General features: G+C 37.7%; 1 protein-coding gene across 1 annotated transcript in view; it reads left to right on the forward strand.

The window, feature by feature from the left end:
- Positions 1–16,288, forward strand: part of LOC140145714 (importin-13-like) — a 102,823-nt gene that overhangs the window by 27,925 nt on the left and 58,610 nt on the right. The window contains 10 exon segments of the mRNA XM_072167399.1: positions 353–425; positions 1,265–1,484; positions 1,982–2,066; positions 6,699–6,818; positions 9,456–9,536; positions 10,817–10,955; positions 11,748–11,797; positions 12,833–12,922; positions 15,201–15,417; positions 16,080–16,219. Coding sequence (XP_072023500.1) covers positions 353–425; positions 1,265–1,484; positions 1,982–2,066; positions 6,699–6,818; positions 9,456–9,536; positions 10,817–10,955; positions 11,748–11,797; positions 12,833–12,922; positions 15,201–15,417; positions 16,080–16,219 — 1,215 coding nt within the window.

The raw sequence follows: 16,288 nt of genomic DNA on the forward strand, positions 1-16,288 counted from the left end.
CCTTAACCATGGAATTATGGAAACTGCTAAATTGTTGGTCTAAAGTATATAAAATTATACATACTTAGAATGGTAAAGACTTGACGAAATCAATCTGTGAGGTCAAATTTGGGCAAAATACTAAGATTGAGAGAAAACTTTGAGACATTTTCATCAAAAATGGTAAAAAAATACTCAATTTTGCAAAATTATTTTTAAAAAATCTTGATTTTTGCCCAAATTTCAACATTTGGATGAAGTTGATCAAAAAACAACAACACAATAAATTTTGAGGTACTCTCTTGAGGTACTTACTTTCCCACTCCTGTTAGAATTATTGGATGAAATTAAGCATCTTGTAATGTTCTTGCAGTTTCAAACAACGCCACTTGCTCAGGCACGAAAAGGGAATGTCAGAAATGAACTACAGAGTGGACTGCAACATGGTAAGTATACTTTGCACAAAGCAATATCTTCAAGAATCTTAAGCCTAATTTACCAAATGAATTAGGCAATCGATGGATAATTTTGTTCTGCATATCTTGATACCTTGAAACGATGCGACATTGATAAGCACATTAAACTAGCATTGTGCTTTCATTGATTAGAACATATATAGAAGTGTAAATTTTGATTTTGTTCCTTCCTTGGGTTTTATATCAACATTTCTTAAATTCTCAACCAATTTCAACAAATGAGGTCATTAAATCACAGCTAAAAAGTACAGGTATTGGCTGCTTGTTTCAGTTTTGACATATCTGTCTTTGTTCAGATATACAGGGGTGAACATAACTGGTGCATTAATCCCAGCTTACACAAAACGTTTTTCAACATCATTCAAAGGTTAGAAAAGGTTGCCAGAAAACATTTAAATATCGAGTTATGTAAAGGACATATAAAGGGTAAAACGTTTTCACAACATTCAAAAACATTTGTTGATAACCTACTGCAAATATTCTAACATAATGTTATTTAAGTGTTGACAAAATAGTTGGCAAAAATTGTTTGTAAAAAATAATTTACAATAACATTTTAAAAACATTTTAAAAACATTGTAGTGTGTTTTCATACAAAACGTTTCCATGACCTTTATATAACCGGACATTTAATGTTATTAAAACGTTTTTATCTAAACCAAAACCCAAAGTATAACATAACGTTTTAAAAACATTTTTGTGTTTGCTGGGATTCTTTTGCGCTCTGTATTTACTTGTACTCTCCGTTTAATATTATTTTGGGCAACTCTGTGGTATCAACTTGGATCACATATCTTTTCATCTTACAGTATTACCATTAATCCAAACCCTCTTGGAGCAACACGATTCTCCGCCAGTCATCAGGAACCACGCCCTCAAGTGTTTCTCCAGCTGGGTGCAACTGGGGGTGCCTCTCCTGGACGTTGATACAATCATCAGCATTCTCTTCCAACTCCTACGAGATCCTGCGCTCTTTGACCTCTGTGTTGATTCGTTGATTAGTGTGGTAAACCAGCCAGTTGCGTATAAGTAAGTGCCTGATAGAATGGTCATTCCAGTTGAAATCCATACACCCCCTATGCAAGATGTGACCTTAATCTGCTACACAGGAAGTATGAATTACAAATGGGGTTACCTGATGGGTGACTTTATGTGAAATCTACACTCTCTTTGTGGGAGATTAAAGTCATGTCTTCCATAGGGGGTGTATGGATTTCAAGTGGAATAGCCCAATCATGCTGTCCCTTACAGGTTTTGCCATAGAAGTGTACAAATCAAAGTTCACTGAAGACAGATGCGGTTTGTTTATGATATCTCAGTTTATGATAATATTCATGGTCATCATTTTGCTGGGCGCAGCACTTACGAAAGTTGCGCTTTGTGTAATATGTGTCTATGGTGAGCGTTTTGTGAAATACTCTCTAACAAAAAAGGTCTGTTTTTATTTTAACAAATTGACCACTATTGATTTGATTATTTGAAATACTAACTTGATGATGACTTTTTGTTATTGATTTATTTGGTAGATATCCACAGTCACTCAGGAAGATAATCACACAAGTGTTGAGATTACAAGATTTACTCACTACTGCAGTTCAAGAAAAAGACATGGTAAATATCTTTATTACATATGAAATATTATTAGTAGGGATGGGCTAATGAAAACATTAGGGTGATTCACAAAAAATAAAATTGGTATTTTTCAACGGGACACCCCCTCATTTTGTTCATTTTGGTAATAAAATCATACCTGCAAAATATGAAAAAAATTCAAAAAGTTTAGGGGTGCTACGGTCAATGAACTTTTGTACACAAAGTCAATGGGATTTATGAGCCATTTTCTTTACAACACAAAAAAGCCATGTTAATTTTCCCTGATTGTGCCAAAAATACTTGATCATAGTGTGAGTAATGTCCTTAAAATAAATGCTAAAGAAAATTGTAAAAATGTTAACCCGCTTTCCAGATAATTGCATTTTTGTGAAAACTGTTACATTTGGGGCAAGGCAGTTGCTGGAACAGCCAAAATATTATGGTACTTGGCTAATATAAAGTTGTGTTTATGGGGCTCTAGTTCTTTCTTTTTTTTTTTTAATGTTTTTTTTTGTTTGTTTCTTTGTTTGTTTTTGCTTTGTTTTGTTTTTACTTGATCATGATTATTTGTTGTTTTGTTTTGTTTTTGTTCTGTTATGTTTTGTTTTTGTCTTGTTTTGTTTCTTTTTACTTGATCATAATTATGTTTCCTATATTGTATTTTGTTTGTTTTCTCAGAGCATGTAGGTCTAGTGTAGAAAACGCAAGATGGTATGATTTTTTCTTTTTGTCTTTGTGTTTTTTGTTTGTTTTTTTGTTGTTGTTTTTTTGTTTTTGTTATGGTTTTGATTTTTTTGTTTTGTTTTTGTAGTATATATGTCTTAATTAAATTAAAAGATTTCGCAAATAAGTTTATTTCATCAAAGTTTCTTTATTCCGGTCAGGGTATTTTTGTCGATAACACTTCACAAGTTGTAGAAGATATTGTTTCTGTTGTTCATCATTTGTAAGGAGCTTGTTGTACTCTTCCATCAGGGCCACTCCTCTTTCAGCAAGGTCATTCACCACCCGCAGATTAACCACAGCCCTCTTACTGGATTGGTAATCCTCATTAGTGTCCCAGTTGTCAACACCTGTGTCTAGAAAGCTGTGTGGAAGATCCATTATTTGGAAAAAACGGAGGGTGTTAGATGTTACAAAGTCTTCCAGTCCCTTTGATTGGACTTGCGAAGGATCTAATACAATCCTCTTGAGAGGATCATCTTCACTGGTAGTGTTTCTGATAGCGCTGACCATATTTTCCTTGGTGGCAGCAGACACATTATCATCAAAGAAGGCCAGAGCAACCAACTCTTCTGATAGGTACCAAAGATGTCCTAAGATCTTCTTCATGGCAATGGAAGCAATCTGATGGTGATGTGCCTCATAATCCTTCAGATCATGAAGAAGTTGCAAATCATTTTGAGGAGCCATTGGTGCTGATGAAGCAGAAAACCAATATTTGATGTAAATCTTCACTGTGAAAAGGCAAATATCGCGTATCCCACTCTCATCTTTGGTTGTCAACTGAAACTGATGTCTGAACATCCAAATCTTCAGTGAATAAATCGCCTTTGCCATCCATCTGGCACGGTGGAGTCCTGCTGGTGCTCTAAAGGAGAAGGTGCCTCTTGGAATGGTACCACCCAGGAAAATTATGGTGAGTTGCAGCAGTTCCTTGTAATCGTCTCTGGGCTGAAACACCTCAAGTTGCTGCACAGCAAAGGTGATGATACCTTCAACTACACCAGTGAGCTCACCAGCCAGCATATCATCTTGCACTCCTGTGATGTAGTCCAGTTTGTTTAATTTGGTCCACGACTCCTGAACTTTTTAAAGATCACAATTTCAGGTCCTGTTGATGGAGGTAGTACGCTGGTGACAACAGCTTCCAACATAATCTCCAGGATATGATGACGACATGCTAACCACAACATATCCTTCTCCATCTTTTGCTCAAAAAGAATGCATGCACCTTTCCTTAAACCAGTGTTTGCAGCGGTGGTGTCAAAACACATGCACTTGATGCGACTGCTTATTCGCCAAGATTCAGCTGATTCATAAACTGCAGAAGCTGTTGCAAGACCAGTACCTGCATTTAATTTGGGGACATTTAGAAGTTGTTCCACACCTTCAACAGACACGAGTATTGGCAGCCGATCAACAGTCTCTCTTCCTGCTATATCTTCCAAAATCTTCCCGTCCCAATGAATTGTGAGTGGAACTTCTGGTCTAAATTCTGCCCTTAGTTTTGATGCTATGTCCTGTCTATGCTTCATTCTCGTCCTTCTGATGGTAGAATAGCTGCAACGATATTCTGATGGATCACAACCAAGGCTTTGAATCGTTGGGGTTAACACAAGTGCAGCACCTCGATTGCTAACTTTAGCCATGTCTAAACACGCTGACAATTTGGAATTTACAAAGGTTTTACTCCTTTTAGATGGTGGGCTCGATGAACATCCAGGTATGTCATCTCTAAGATCGGGCTCTTCTTCACTCTCTGTTTCTGCTTCTGATAAGGATGTAACCATTTTCTGTTCTTGGACTATCTTTCCACTCGCATATTTTCGCTTTAGTGTCTTTGCATCATCTCCAATGGACTTCTCTTCACCTTTCTTTGCAGCCTTAATGTCAAAGAGCTCTTCCAAACCTTTCACCCATCCCTGCTCCTTCTCTTCTAGCGTCTTGGTCCGTTTGCTTTTGTTTTCCTTATTCTTCTTAAGTTTCTTCCATTCTTCAAAGTCTGTCTTCACTTTCTTAACAACATGGTGTTTCATTCTGGTGGGCACGCCAAGACACTTCCAGACATCAATAAGATCCTCTGCAGTAGCATGGATAGCATCTTTAATGGCAAGTCCCAAGTTGTCTTTGTAGTTCATAAGAAGAGCCAATACCTCCTTCCTTGATGGTAGCTGGGTAGATTTGAAGCTCTCTACTGGATGGCCAATTAACCAAATCTCAGTTGACTTCCTCGTGGTCCTGGGCTTCTGGGTAGGCGGCTTCAAGCTCGACATCTTACAGAGCGTGGATTTGGGTAAATTGAATTTTTGGGATGTACTTTTGAAAAAAAAAAGATTCAAATAAAATTATAAAATCTGGAAACAAAAGGCTGATGTGAAACAGATATATTTGTAAAACTGTAATATGTACTGGGGTGTAGGAAGTTGTGTATTTGTATGTCTTTTTGATGTGTCAAAATGATTGAAATGTATGTAGGTTTGTAACTGTAAATTATGTTATTCAAGTGTTGAATGTGTGTAGGTTTGTAATTTTATGTAAGTGTGGTGTAATGTTTAATGTGTAATCCAGTAGTAAATGTGTCTTAGCCACTCTAGCTCTTGTCACAAGTACCTTGCACAAGGTGTAGTTTTGAACTGGCCACTATCCAATGTTGTGACCCCAATTTATATACATTTCTTTTCAACCATGGTGAATCTAATCCTTCCTGTGGTCATTCAATTCAAACAATACAAATCTTCATCAGGTATGGCCATAATGACCACCCCTGATACAGATGTATGGATTTTGATAGTTACTATTACATAAGATTTCAAAAGCTGGTATCACCATTGAGGTAAACTAATATGTGAAGAATTTTAATCTTTTTTTTTTATCAACAGTTCAGTTCAATAAGGTATAAATTTGGGGTGCCTGGTGGGATTCCAGGGGATATCCCAGGGTATTCTTTTCTTGAGCTACACTCCCTCTGTCACTTTTGAAACATTTTTATTATTACAGTCAACTATGAACTTTAATTTGGTAAAACCCATGTTTTCACAAAGTTAGGTATATCATTGAACATTTACTTCAGTTTTGCAAGCCTGGTAGACTTTTTAGGCCCTGAAATAAGCGTTTGAAATTTTTGACAAAAATCCCATTGACTTTGTGTACAAAAGTTCATTGACCGGTAGCACCCCTAAACTTTTTTGAATTTTTTCATATTTTGCAGGTATAATTTTATTACCAAAATGAACAAAATGAGGGGGTGTCCCATTGAAAAATACCAATTTTATTTTTTGTGACTCACCCTAGAAAACATGTTTAGCCAATCTTTTGTCAGCGTGTGACCTCTTCCACTCAATCTGTGTTACAGGTGTATGAACATTGCCAGCATTGACTGAAGAGGTTCATCAGCTAGCAATTAGCATTGTTTTGGCAAAAGTATTTGCTCAAATTCACTTGAACCTTTGCATAACCTAGGACATGTATTTTATTTTCATGTTTCCAAGAAGATGTTATTCAGAACATAAGCAATACTTTATATCTATGAGACAATATCAAAACTATTGCTCTCAAATTGCCTGTGTGTAAATCAAAACAGCAAATTCACCTCAAAACTATATTTATAAGGGCATGGTTGGAAAATGGCTTGACCAATACACACAGATTTTTTGTCATGCCAGTGTTAAATATAAGCAATGATAAATGATATCCAAGTGACCGAAATGTTTGGATCAACACAAGTTATGGTAATATTTGATTGCTTCATCCATTACGACATGTAGAGTCTGGTCAATAATTAACATACGGTCAATCAGGGAATGGTTTATAATCTGGTTTAGGGAAATAAAGGTCATGGAAAATTTGCCTTGGAAATAAATGTATGATGTTGTTTAAGAATAAATCAATTAATTTCTTCATCTTTCACTATCTCTCACTTTTTTGAAGGATGTTGTTTTAGGTATTTGTAGATTGGCGGTATCACTCGGGGAAAATCATACCAAAACTATACTAGGTGCAACAGGGGAAGAAAGGCAACAAGCCGTAGATTTCATCAATATCATCCTGGTAGGTATCTACATTATGTTTTATATATGTGACACAATCTGGTCCATGGAGACCAAAGGTGGCAAATTTGAAATTGAGATAAAGGCAGAAATATGGAGTAATGAACAATAAAATACATAAGAAAATACACATCACAAAACTTCATAACTTTAGAACCAAGTATAGAGGCCGTCAGCCTTTTCCGCGGGATCCGCCATCTTGTGGGTACTGCCGTTCTGCATGTCATGCTTTAGACATTACGCCCCCTATTACGCGGAAGTCGCAGCGCGTGACGCACCTCGTCAGTCAAGCGTCAACGTGGTGATCTTAGCAACAAGACACTCCGTACCCACAAGATGGCGGCGTTGACGTCACAATGACTTTCTCTATTCTAGACCTTTGGTGTTTTCAGTATATGATAGCCTAATGTTTGTATAAGTTAGCTCAATCGTTAAGGCGTTCAACAATGGTCTGAGAGATTGCTCATTTATCAAAAATGCCTCCTTTGGCCTCCATGGATCAGGTTGTGTCACATATGACTGTCCACCATAATGGAATGTAATGTCTGCATTTTCACTTATTGAGATATTGGACAAACAAATTATCCTCAAAATAAGTGTTACAATGATATATTACATTTCTCTGTTGCTTACTTGCAAGGTAGTAAACAATCAGTAATAGAGTTGAGAAATCCATTGTTTTCTATTGTTTTTTGAGAAGTTTGGCGGACCATATCTCAAAACAAGCTCTGCTGACAGTACACTACAGCCCATTTGTATGTTTGAGGGTGTAGAGTCAATTTTGTGCTCGGATAGTGAAAACTCTTGAAGCCATAATGTATGATCTTGTAATATGAAATTGGTTAATTTTTTCAAATCTGATTTTTTGGCATACAGGGTGATTTAAAATGAACTGTACCCAAATTCAAAAAATAAAATAAAATACTTACCGACATTTAAATAATTTCTGTTTGTAAGCTGTAATAGGATAGTATGTTTCCTATTATTGGTGAAAAAATCATGTCTTTACCTCAAATGGTTTGGAAGAAAAGTACATTTTTATAAAACACCCCATTTTTGCTATTGCGGTAGAAAGCACGGATAAACTTAGTTCCATGTGTGTTGGTCTAAAAATGGGATGATAAATTGAAAATGCGATATCTTCTGACTAAAACCACTTATTATCAAAATTCAAAATTTCTACTTAAGAACACTTTTCACTGCTTTCTATGATAGATTTTTGATATGTACAATCTCCGCAAATGTATATAAAAAATTGGTAAAGTTGGGTACAGTTCATTTTAAATCACCCTGTATTTGGGATGTTTACACATGTCCCAACTTACACCTAAATTAAATAGGCCAAATTTGTAGTTATTGTAGGTCGATGAGCAATTTTGACATAGGCCTAATGTTATAATTGTGACATTAAGTTTCCCATCGAGTTCCATCTTAAACGGCCAAACTAGCCAGTGTGGTTTCTTTCATTTTACCTTGTTAATTATTCCGGCTTACAATGGACAGAAACCCTTCCTGTCAGTTATTACTTATACTATTTCAGCATTTTGGGTAAAGAATAACAAAATTAAAATTTGACAAAAGTTGTGTGTTTTGGGACGCAACGTAGCAATAACTGCGAATTACATTTTTTCTCAGTTATAGATTTATTAGATTATGCTTTGTCATTAAATAAAACAAAATGGCCAATTCCACCGTTACGGACGTTACAGATACATGCAACTTGCAACTTTCAAGTGAATAGCACACATGTTTGCTGTTAGGATAACACTTTATTTCTTAGTATGCTACTGGTACACACTCTAATGTTCAATATAATGAAGCAATTTTGTTTTGGCTTTCTTAGTTAATTAGCTACAGAAATTAGAAACGAGCGTTACGGACGTTACGCGAAAGTGCCTGCCTTTTTGACAGATGGTACATATCCTTTTATCGCCACTCAGTTCTGTGTTTTATTTTTTTCTGTTAACTATATTGAGTAAGCCCTGACTCCATTCTATGTAAACATAAAAAGTAAGTTTGAAATTAATACTCCTGTATCGTCCTACACTGTTGATTTAGTGTTACGGACGTTACATTTTATGTCAAATGTAACGTCCGTAACGTTTTTCATAATGAAAAAAAACTGTCAAGGTACTTCCTCAGATTTTTTTCTTTATTATCTTGCACTAGGTCTGTCATCAATCTATGGAGGCATGATTAGCTAGATTGAAATAAAGGCTCCTGTTTTGAGCAATAATGTTCCCAAATTTTGTGTAAAATTTCCAAAAGGCACTTTTGGCATGGAATTGGCCAAATGTAGATTTATATATAGCGCTTTATGCCGTAAACAGCCTCAAAGCACTTTACATTTATTCCGCCGTCATTAGAATATGTCGGAACCACGTTTGCTGCCTACAAATGGCACAGGGTTCATCAGTGCAATGACTGTGACTACACCTAACAGCTTCCCATTGCACCTGGGTGGGGTGAGGCAAGTGAGGCAAATCGCCTTGCCCAAGGGCGCAATACGGTGGTGGGACGGGGACTCAAACCCACACACGTCGAGCAAGCTCTCAGATTATGAGTCCAAGGCCGTAACCAATGAGCCATTGTGTCCTACAGAAATAAAAATTAAAAAATATACTATGTTTGATTGCAGGCATTCACAGCTTTACCAGGCCATTACCCTGTGGATGAGACTATCAGTAATATGCCATTTGGATTCTGGTATATACTACAGGTAAGAAAACATATTTGTAACTTGATGAATATATATGATGCATGAGACACAATCAAACTTATTTACTTGCCCAAACTTAAATGTATTTGGATTTAATTAGACAGTAATTGCGAGCTGACTGTTTTGAGGTTATGGCATGAAATTGGAGGGTTTTGTATTGGGCTGAAGCAAAATACAGAGGCCCAACACAAGCCCGGACGATTTCATGCAATGACCGTAAAACAAACAAGATTATGAATTTATTTTGTATTTGAATGCCATTTGGATTCTGGTATTTATAACCTCATGAATATATACAACTAGATTTCGCAGTTCTCGGGTTGGGTGGTTATTATGACTATCTCTAATTACCCAACACCCGTTACCCATATAGGCCTACTTGCCCTGACCTTTTAAACTACTAATAGGCCTCTGCACGTGTGCCGTTTTGGAATCCGATGAGATGCACCTGCACGATTAACCACACTGTAATGCTTTCCGATGCAGGCGGCGGATGACATGATCGAGCCGGCAACTTGTGAAACCGCCCGGCCGTATGGCATTTTCCAATATAGTCGGTTATTAGTTTTGTGGGGTTCATTATCGAACCCCAACGGTTTTAGCTTGTATTTATATTATTTATCAACATAGGCCTATTTGTTTGTGATATTTCAAGCGTTTTAAAATTTCAAAATAATCCCATTCAATTACACGGTTGACGATGAAAATTAACTGAATTTAGAGAATGCAATGCGGTCACCACCTGTTCCGATGCTTGCACTCGCCCGTCGGTATACTCCGCGACTACGCGATAGCTTTCGACGCGATACGCACCATGAGCACGCGCGTTAGTGAGCCACGATGCCTGTGATAGCCGCAGCGGACAGAGGGGCGGACGGACACGCCATGATTAGTATTATGATGTATTGGACCACATCAAACTTATATACTTGTCATAATGAGAAGGCACTATACTGTGTCTCGTCTCAAGTTGAGAGTAACGCCATATTGGATTTTGTAGTGGCAGATTCTAGTGGTGCATGCAAACCTAATCCTGCGGGGCGTGTACACATTCATAGAAGAGCGGTTTGTCCATACATTGGTGATGCAACTACGTAAACGCAGTGATTTGAGTCTGCCACTACAAAATCAAACATGGCTTTACTCTCAACTTCAGACGAGACACAGAATAAATGGAATATCCTGAGGGATGCACTTATGAAATATATGAATGTTTTAGAGTAAGCTGGTTATGATATATAGACTATGTGCTTCACTCTTCCCATGATGTGTCTTTACAGGATGATATGGTATCTGCCGATGCACCTAAATTTCAGGAATACGTACGGATCTATGCTCCTATCTATATGAATCTTGTAGAGGTGATGTTAACTAAAGTGCAATATCCTAGCGATGAAGAATATACTACTTGGAATGCAGGTAGGTGTTAGAAAAGGAACAAACATAGAAAATACACAGGCATACAGATCTTGTGAAGGTGATGTTAACTAAAATGCAATATTCGAATGATGAAGGATATCCTATACCCTGTGTCCCTTTGACTCTGGTAGTGACGTCAAAATGCGTCTCTGTATGCAAGAGAGTGTTCTGATTATGCCACTTTTACACACAAGTGTATTATGCTGTAATTTTGAGAATGGTGCACACGTTTCAAAGCAACCTAAAACATGCAGTGATGTTAACGCCAAACTCAAAACAATATGAGGTAGGCCTATATAGATTGTTCAGTGTATAATTTGTAAAAATTGAGACTCGTGATGTTGTGTATTGATATATAGAATGGCGTGCAGTGCACACAGTTACTGAGTTAGGCATCATCAGCTTTGCGTTAAGCATGACTGGCGATCGCTTATGTGAATTTATAGGTGCGTAAGTTGGGACATCATTGACACACGCGATAACAGAAACCAAATAATTTCAACCAATTATAAGCTAAACAAACTATATAGTTGGCATTCAGGTAGGTGTGTGAAAACAAACAAACTGAAAAGCAAACACACATACATACAGACAGACATACATACTTGGAAGAGATGATGTTAACTAAAATATAGAATATAATAGTTGAAAATTCAGGTAGGTGTGAAAAGAAGAACACCCAAGAAACACCGTCAAACAAAACATACAGTAGATGTTGCAAAGTAAATGTTTACTTGTTTTTTATTGATATTTTTTAAAATTTTGATATTTTGTTTTGGTTATTGTTTACAGAAGAGAAGGAGCAATTCAGATGTTATAGACAGGATATAGGAGATACTTTGGTGAGTGCATGTACATTGTGTTGTTGTAATGAGCCAGGTTTGCCAACTGTGGAGCCTGATCCAGCTTAGGAGTTTCAAAAATAGTGTCTTTGAGCCTCATTTTGTGATATGAAGATCTCCACATTAAGTCGATTGTGTACTTGACCAAATTGTACAGTTCAACTCCGCAGTTAGAATGTGGACGTGTGAACATTCATTCATGTGTGAAAAAACCACACGTGGGGTTTATGCAAGGGGGGGGGGGGGTGCTGGGTATCTCCGACAATCGGTTAAGACCATGGCTGGAATTAATTTTTGCAATGAATCCCTTGTGTCTGAAGATGTCAAAATTGGTATTATTACAACGGGGGACAACACAGGGGCGTTATTTATGACTCCAGTTATCAGAATTTTTCAGGATTGCTTTGTCAAATATCTACCATTTCAGTTGATAACTGATGTAAAGTGTTTTGTTGTGTGCTCCCAGTTGGCAGTTGTGTGTCCCTGGTTGACATGCAACCCCCCCCAAAAAAAAAACCAGGTGTGGGTGTGTGATGGGATGGGGGGGTTGATGTGGGGATCATCTATGTGGGGGTGTTAGTGTGGGGGTGAGGTGTGTGTGTTTAAGCAAACCTCATCTTTTAATGGGCTATTCCAGAAATTAATGGCACCCCCCTAAAGAAGATGTATAAGTTTATACCATGAATTTTTGTGAATTCCAAGACCAAAATTTTATCCAAAAAAAAGGGAATTCCCATTTTGACAATAAAATGATTGAAAAATTGGGAATACCCAGTTTCCCTAAAGGAGACATGCAAATTGTTGCCAAAATTTTTGGGAATTCCCAAGCCTAAAATAAAAAGGTGTCCTTTTCTTGGGAATTCCCATGACTTCTTTAGGGTTGTGAAAATAATGACCTGTTTTTTTTGGAATTCCCAGAGCAAAAAATGGTGAACAATTTTGGGAATCCCATGTCTTCTTTAGGGGTGGGGTGCCTTTAATTTTTGGAATAGCCCAATATCTTATTCTTTTGATCTTGTTCATTTTCCTCAATAGATGTATGCATTTTCACTACTGAGGGAACCAATGTTGAACCATTTGTATGCAATATTAACCAGAGTACATGAACAACAGGCACCTTGGCAGGTAAGTAGTGCATCAAACAGAATAGAGGTTATAGAATTGCAGATTTATACACAGTGGTAAATAATTGAGAGTAGTTTAATATTAGACTTCATCATTCCTTGTTTATCATGCTTAACAGGAGCTCTTTGGAGGAACTTTGTCGCTATCACTTGATGTTGTTAGCTATGATGTTTTCTTGGAAACAACTAGAGACCAACCTGGTCAAATGATTTCACACTAGGTGACGCCCCTTGCTCTACATTTGAGTTACATCTGAATGTCTGTGTTGACTCTTAAACACAGCAGGTGCTCCAACTGCCTATAAACCTCCTCAGACATTGTATCAGTTCCTTGAAAGACAAAAGTCAACAAATTGAAACAGTCAGGAACAGTCTATAAAATCTCATGTGCAGATTGTCACACCACTTACATCAGAGAGTTGAGTAGGAAGCTTGAAAAGAGGCATGTTTGGCAGAAGTCCAAAGTCGCTGACTCCACATTTCCTGTACAAGAACATAGTTAAGCGAGCAAGAACATGCACCAAATAGGCTGGAATGATGTAAAAGTACTGGAGAGGAAACAAAAGAATTCCCCAAGTCCTGGAAGGTATCCAGATCAAGAAATAAGAACCTTAATTCATTGAACTGAGACACAGGATTAGGAACTGGCTCCTGTGTGGGGCAACCAGATTGAACCAGTCAAAACCAGGGGCAGGAACTTTCCAACTACGGTGGCATCACCTAGTGTGACATTATCTGATCAGGTTGTTCTCTAGTCGTTTCCAAGAAAACATCAGAGTTAACAACATCGGCTGATAATGAGGAAGTTTCTCAAAAGCGCTCCTAAGGGAAAGTAACAAGTAGTGTTAAAGTCTAATCTCAGAATAGAGGTTGACCTGACCTTGACCTATGACATGTTATGAATTTGTTACATCATTTTAACCACTAACAATTGGCACTTTTGCAAGCAAGTATGATAACATAATCAGATTATTTTGGTACAGACCTCAATATGAGCTACAAAACACCAAATGTGTGACCTGCTCCCACAGAATGAGCAGGAAGTCTCCAAGTTGGGAGTTTTTAGTCCTTCCACTTGTTGAGTTGCTGTTCTTTATTTGAAGACACGTGTATAGTCAATGGTATTATATACATACATACATACATACAAAAGTACATTTAATATAGCGCTGTTACATCAAGATCAAAGCGCAGTATGAACCAGTGAAAAACGGCAATAAGAGAAAATGGCAAATATAAATTATACAATACAAGCAAAAACATTATTCATTTGGATACAAGTGTGTTTTCAGACATTTTTTGAACTTGGCAAGTGTGTCACAGTTTCTGATTTCTGCTGTTAAGTTGTTCCAGATGTGCGGAGCGATATATGTGAAAGTCCTGTTATGAGCAGATATGAGTGTTTTAGTAGGAGTGCGTTCGGATAGCGGGTGATGTCAGAAGCTGAGCGAAGACTAGCTCGAGCGGCTGGTACAGAGTCAGACAAGATGCTAAATAGTCGGGCGCAGCTCCATGGAGGCACTTATAGACGAGAACAATGATCTTAAATGTTATACGGTCTTTGACAGGTAGCCAGTGCAGTTGTCGTTGTAAGCACGGCGTGGCATGGTCAAATTTCAGCGAACCACAAATCAACTTCGCGGACCAGTTTTGTATGCGTTGGAGACGTTTGATGTCCGTAGTCAGTGGGATTATATGCTGTACTCTGTATTCAATTCAATAGAGTTGTCTTCAAACAAAGAACATCAACTCATGCAATAGTTTGAACGTCTCGAAAAAACTCCCAACTTGCGACTTAAAAAAAAAAAAAAGAAAGAAAAGCGCAGTGATTTATAGTGCGCTACGCACAGGCACAACGCCTAGACGTTGATCCACAAGCCACAGCACACTTTACAGGGTGTCGCTAACCACTACGGCCCACATCATTCCATAAACCATTAAACAACAAATCAGGGACTTTGCTGCTTCAAGAGGGCACACCCTAGACATTCCACAAATAACCATCGCAACCAGGATCAGCTCCCCGAGTTTCGTACGGGTTACAACGAGACAAATTAGCAGTAAGTTCCTTGTCCAGGGGAATTTCAAGCTAACTCAATTATTTTCCACAAGAGCGTACTAGTCACCACCAGGGTTCGAACCCGCAACCTCTCGCACCATAGTCGAACGCCTTATCGATTGAGCTAACTTGACTGCTTTACAGTCATTTCGTCGGAGCAGGTCACATATGAACAAATCTGAGCACCCAGCTTTTATTACTAATATCATTATCTTTGCAGCATTTGGAGGCGTGTTTATTTGCATTTCGTTCCATAGCAGAAGGTGGCGATTTTGGAGATGATAGATGCGTGTCTAACTTATTACAACTCTTACCTCAAATTAATATGTCACATGGAACACTGGCATCTACAGCACTCTATATGCTAGGTGCTTATTCAGAATGGCTGGCTGAAACACCAGAAATGTTAGGCTCAGCTGTACCACTTCTTCTCTCAGGTAAGGTAGAAATATATCTTTGTTTGTCGTAACCTGATCAATCCATAAACTGCCAATTCACCCACTTTTCCCCCATTGTATTTTTTCTATCTCCACCCAACTAGTTTTCAAACAAGCAAACACACATCTTGTGTTTGTTGCAAAATATAGCTCTAAAGTATTCATATCTTGAGTAATTTAAGCTTTTTTCTTTTTAGGACTCTTCAATAGCACAAATTGTGTTAATATAATAATAATTTCAGAAACAAAAAGTAAAGTTTCCTATCTTAGAGGGATGCACCTGAAAGAGGGGCATTCCTTTATATAAAAAACCTTAGATCAATAAACAAACAGATTTGAATTTTCCATGCCTATGCCCTCTAAGTGTACTCAAATTCAGCTGATGCTGGTACAGCGTACAGACATGGCGACATCGCTCATCATACCCACAAAGTTTACTTTTGTGTACGCTCACACTATTTGCGCTGTTTTTTAGTGTGCTCACACGGCACCTTACTTATATCGATCCCCATAGACATGCCATGATTCGGTGGTATGTAAAAAACAAAAACATTTTTTAATGATACACCTGCTGGGAGAATCAATAAAAAATCCCAAAAGAACAAAACATAAAACCAAGCAAGCTTGTTATTGGTATATCTTGTTTGTATTCTCACATCCAGGGTTAAGCAATGCAGAACTAGCAGGTCCAGCTACAATGTCTCTTAAAGATATCGCTATGGAATGTAGGGCTGACTTGAAGCCGTATGCAGAGTGTATTCTAGATGCAAGTCAACAAGCAATTATGAGTAATACACTCAAGGTAACTGCCATATATTTCCTCGAATTGTCGCCCCGTGGGCATTGCATTTTCCAAAAGGGGGTGTTTATT

Source organism: Amphiura filiformis, chromosome 2 (genome assembly GCF_039555335.1).
Source record: "Amphiura filiformis chromosome 2, Afil_fr2py, whole genome shotgun sequence".
NCBI lineage: Eukaryota > Metazoa > Echinodermata > Ophiuroidea > Amphilepidida > Amphiuridae > Amphiura > Amphiura filiformis.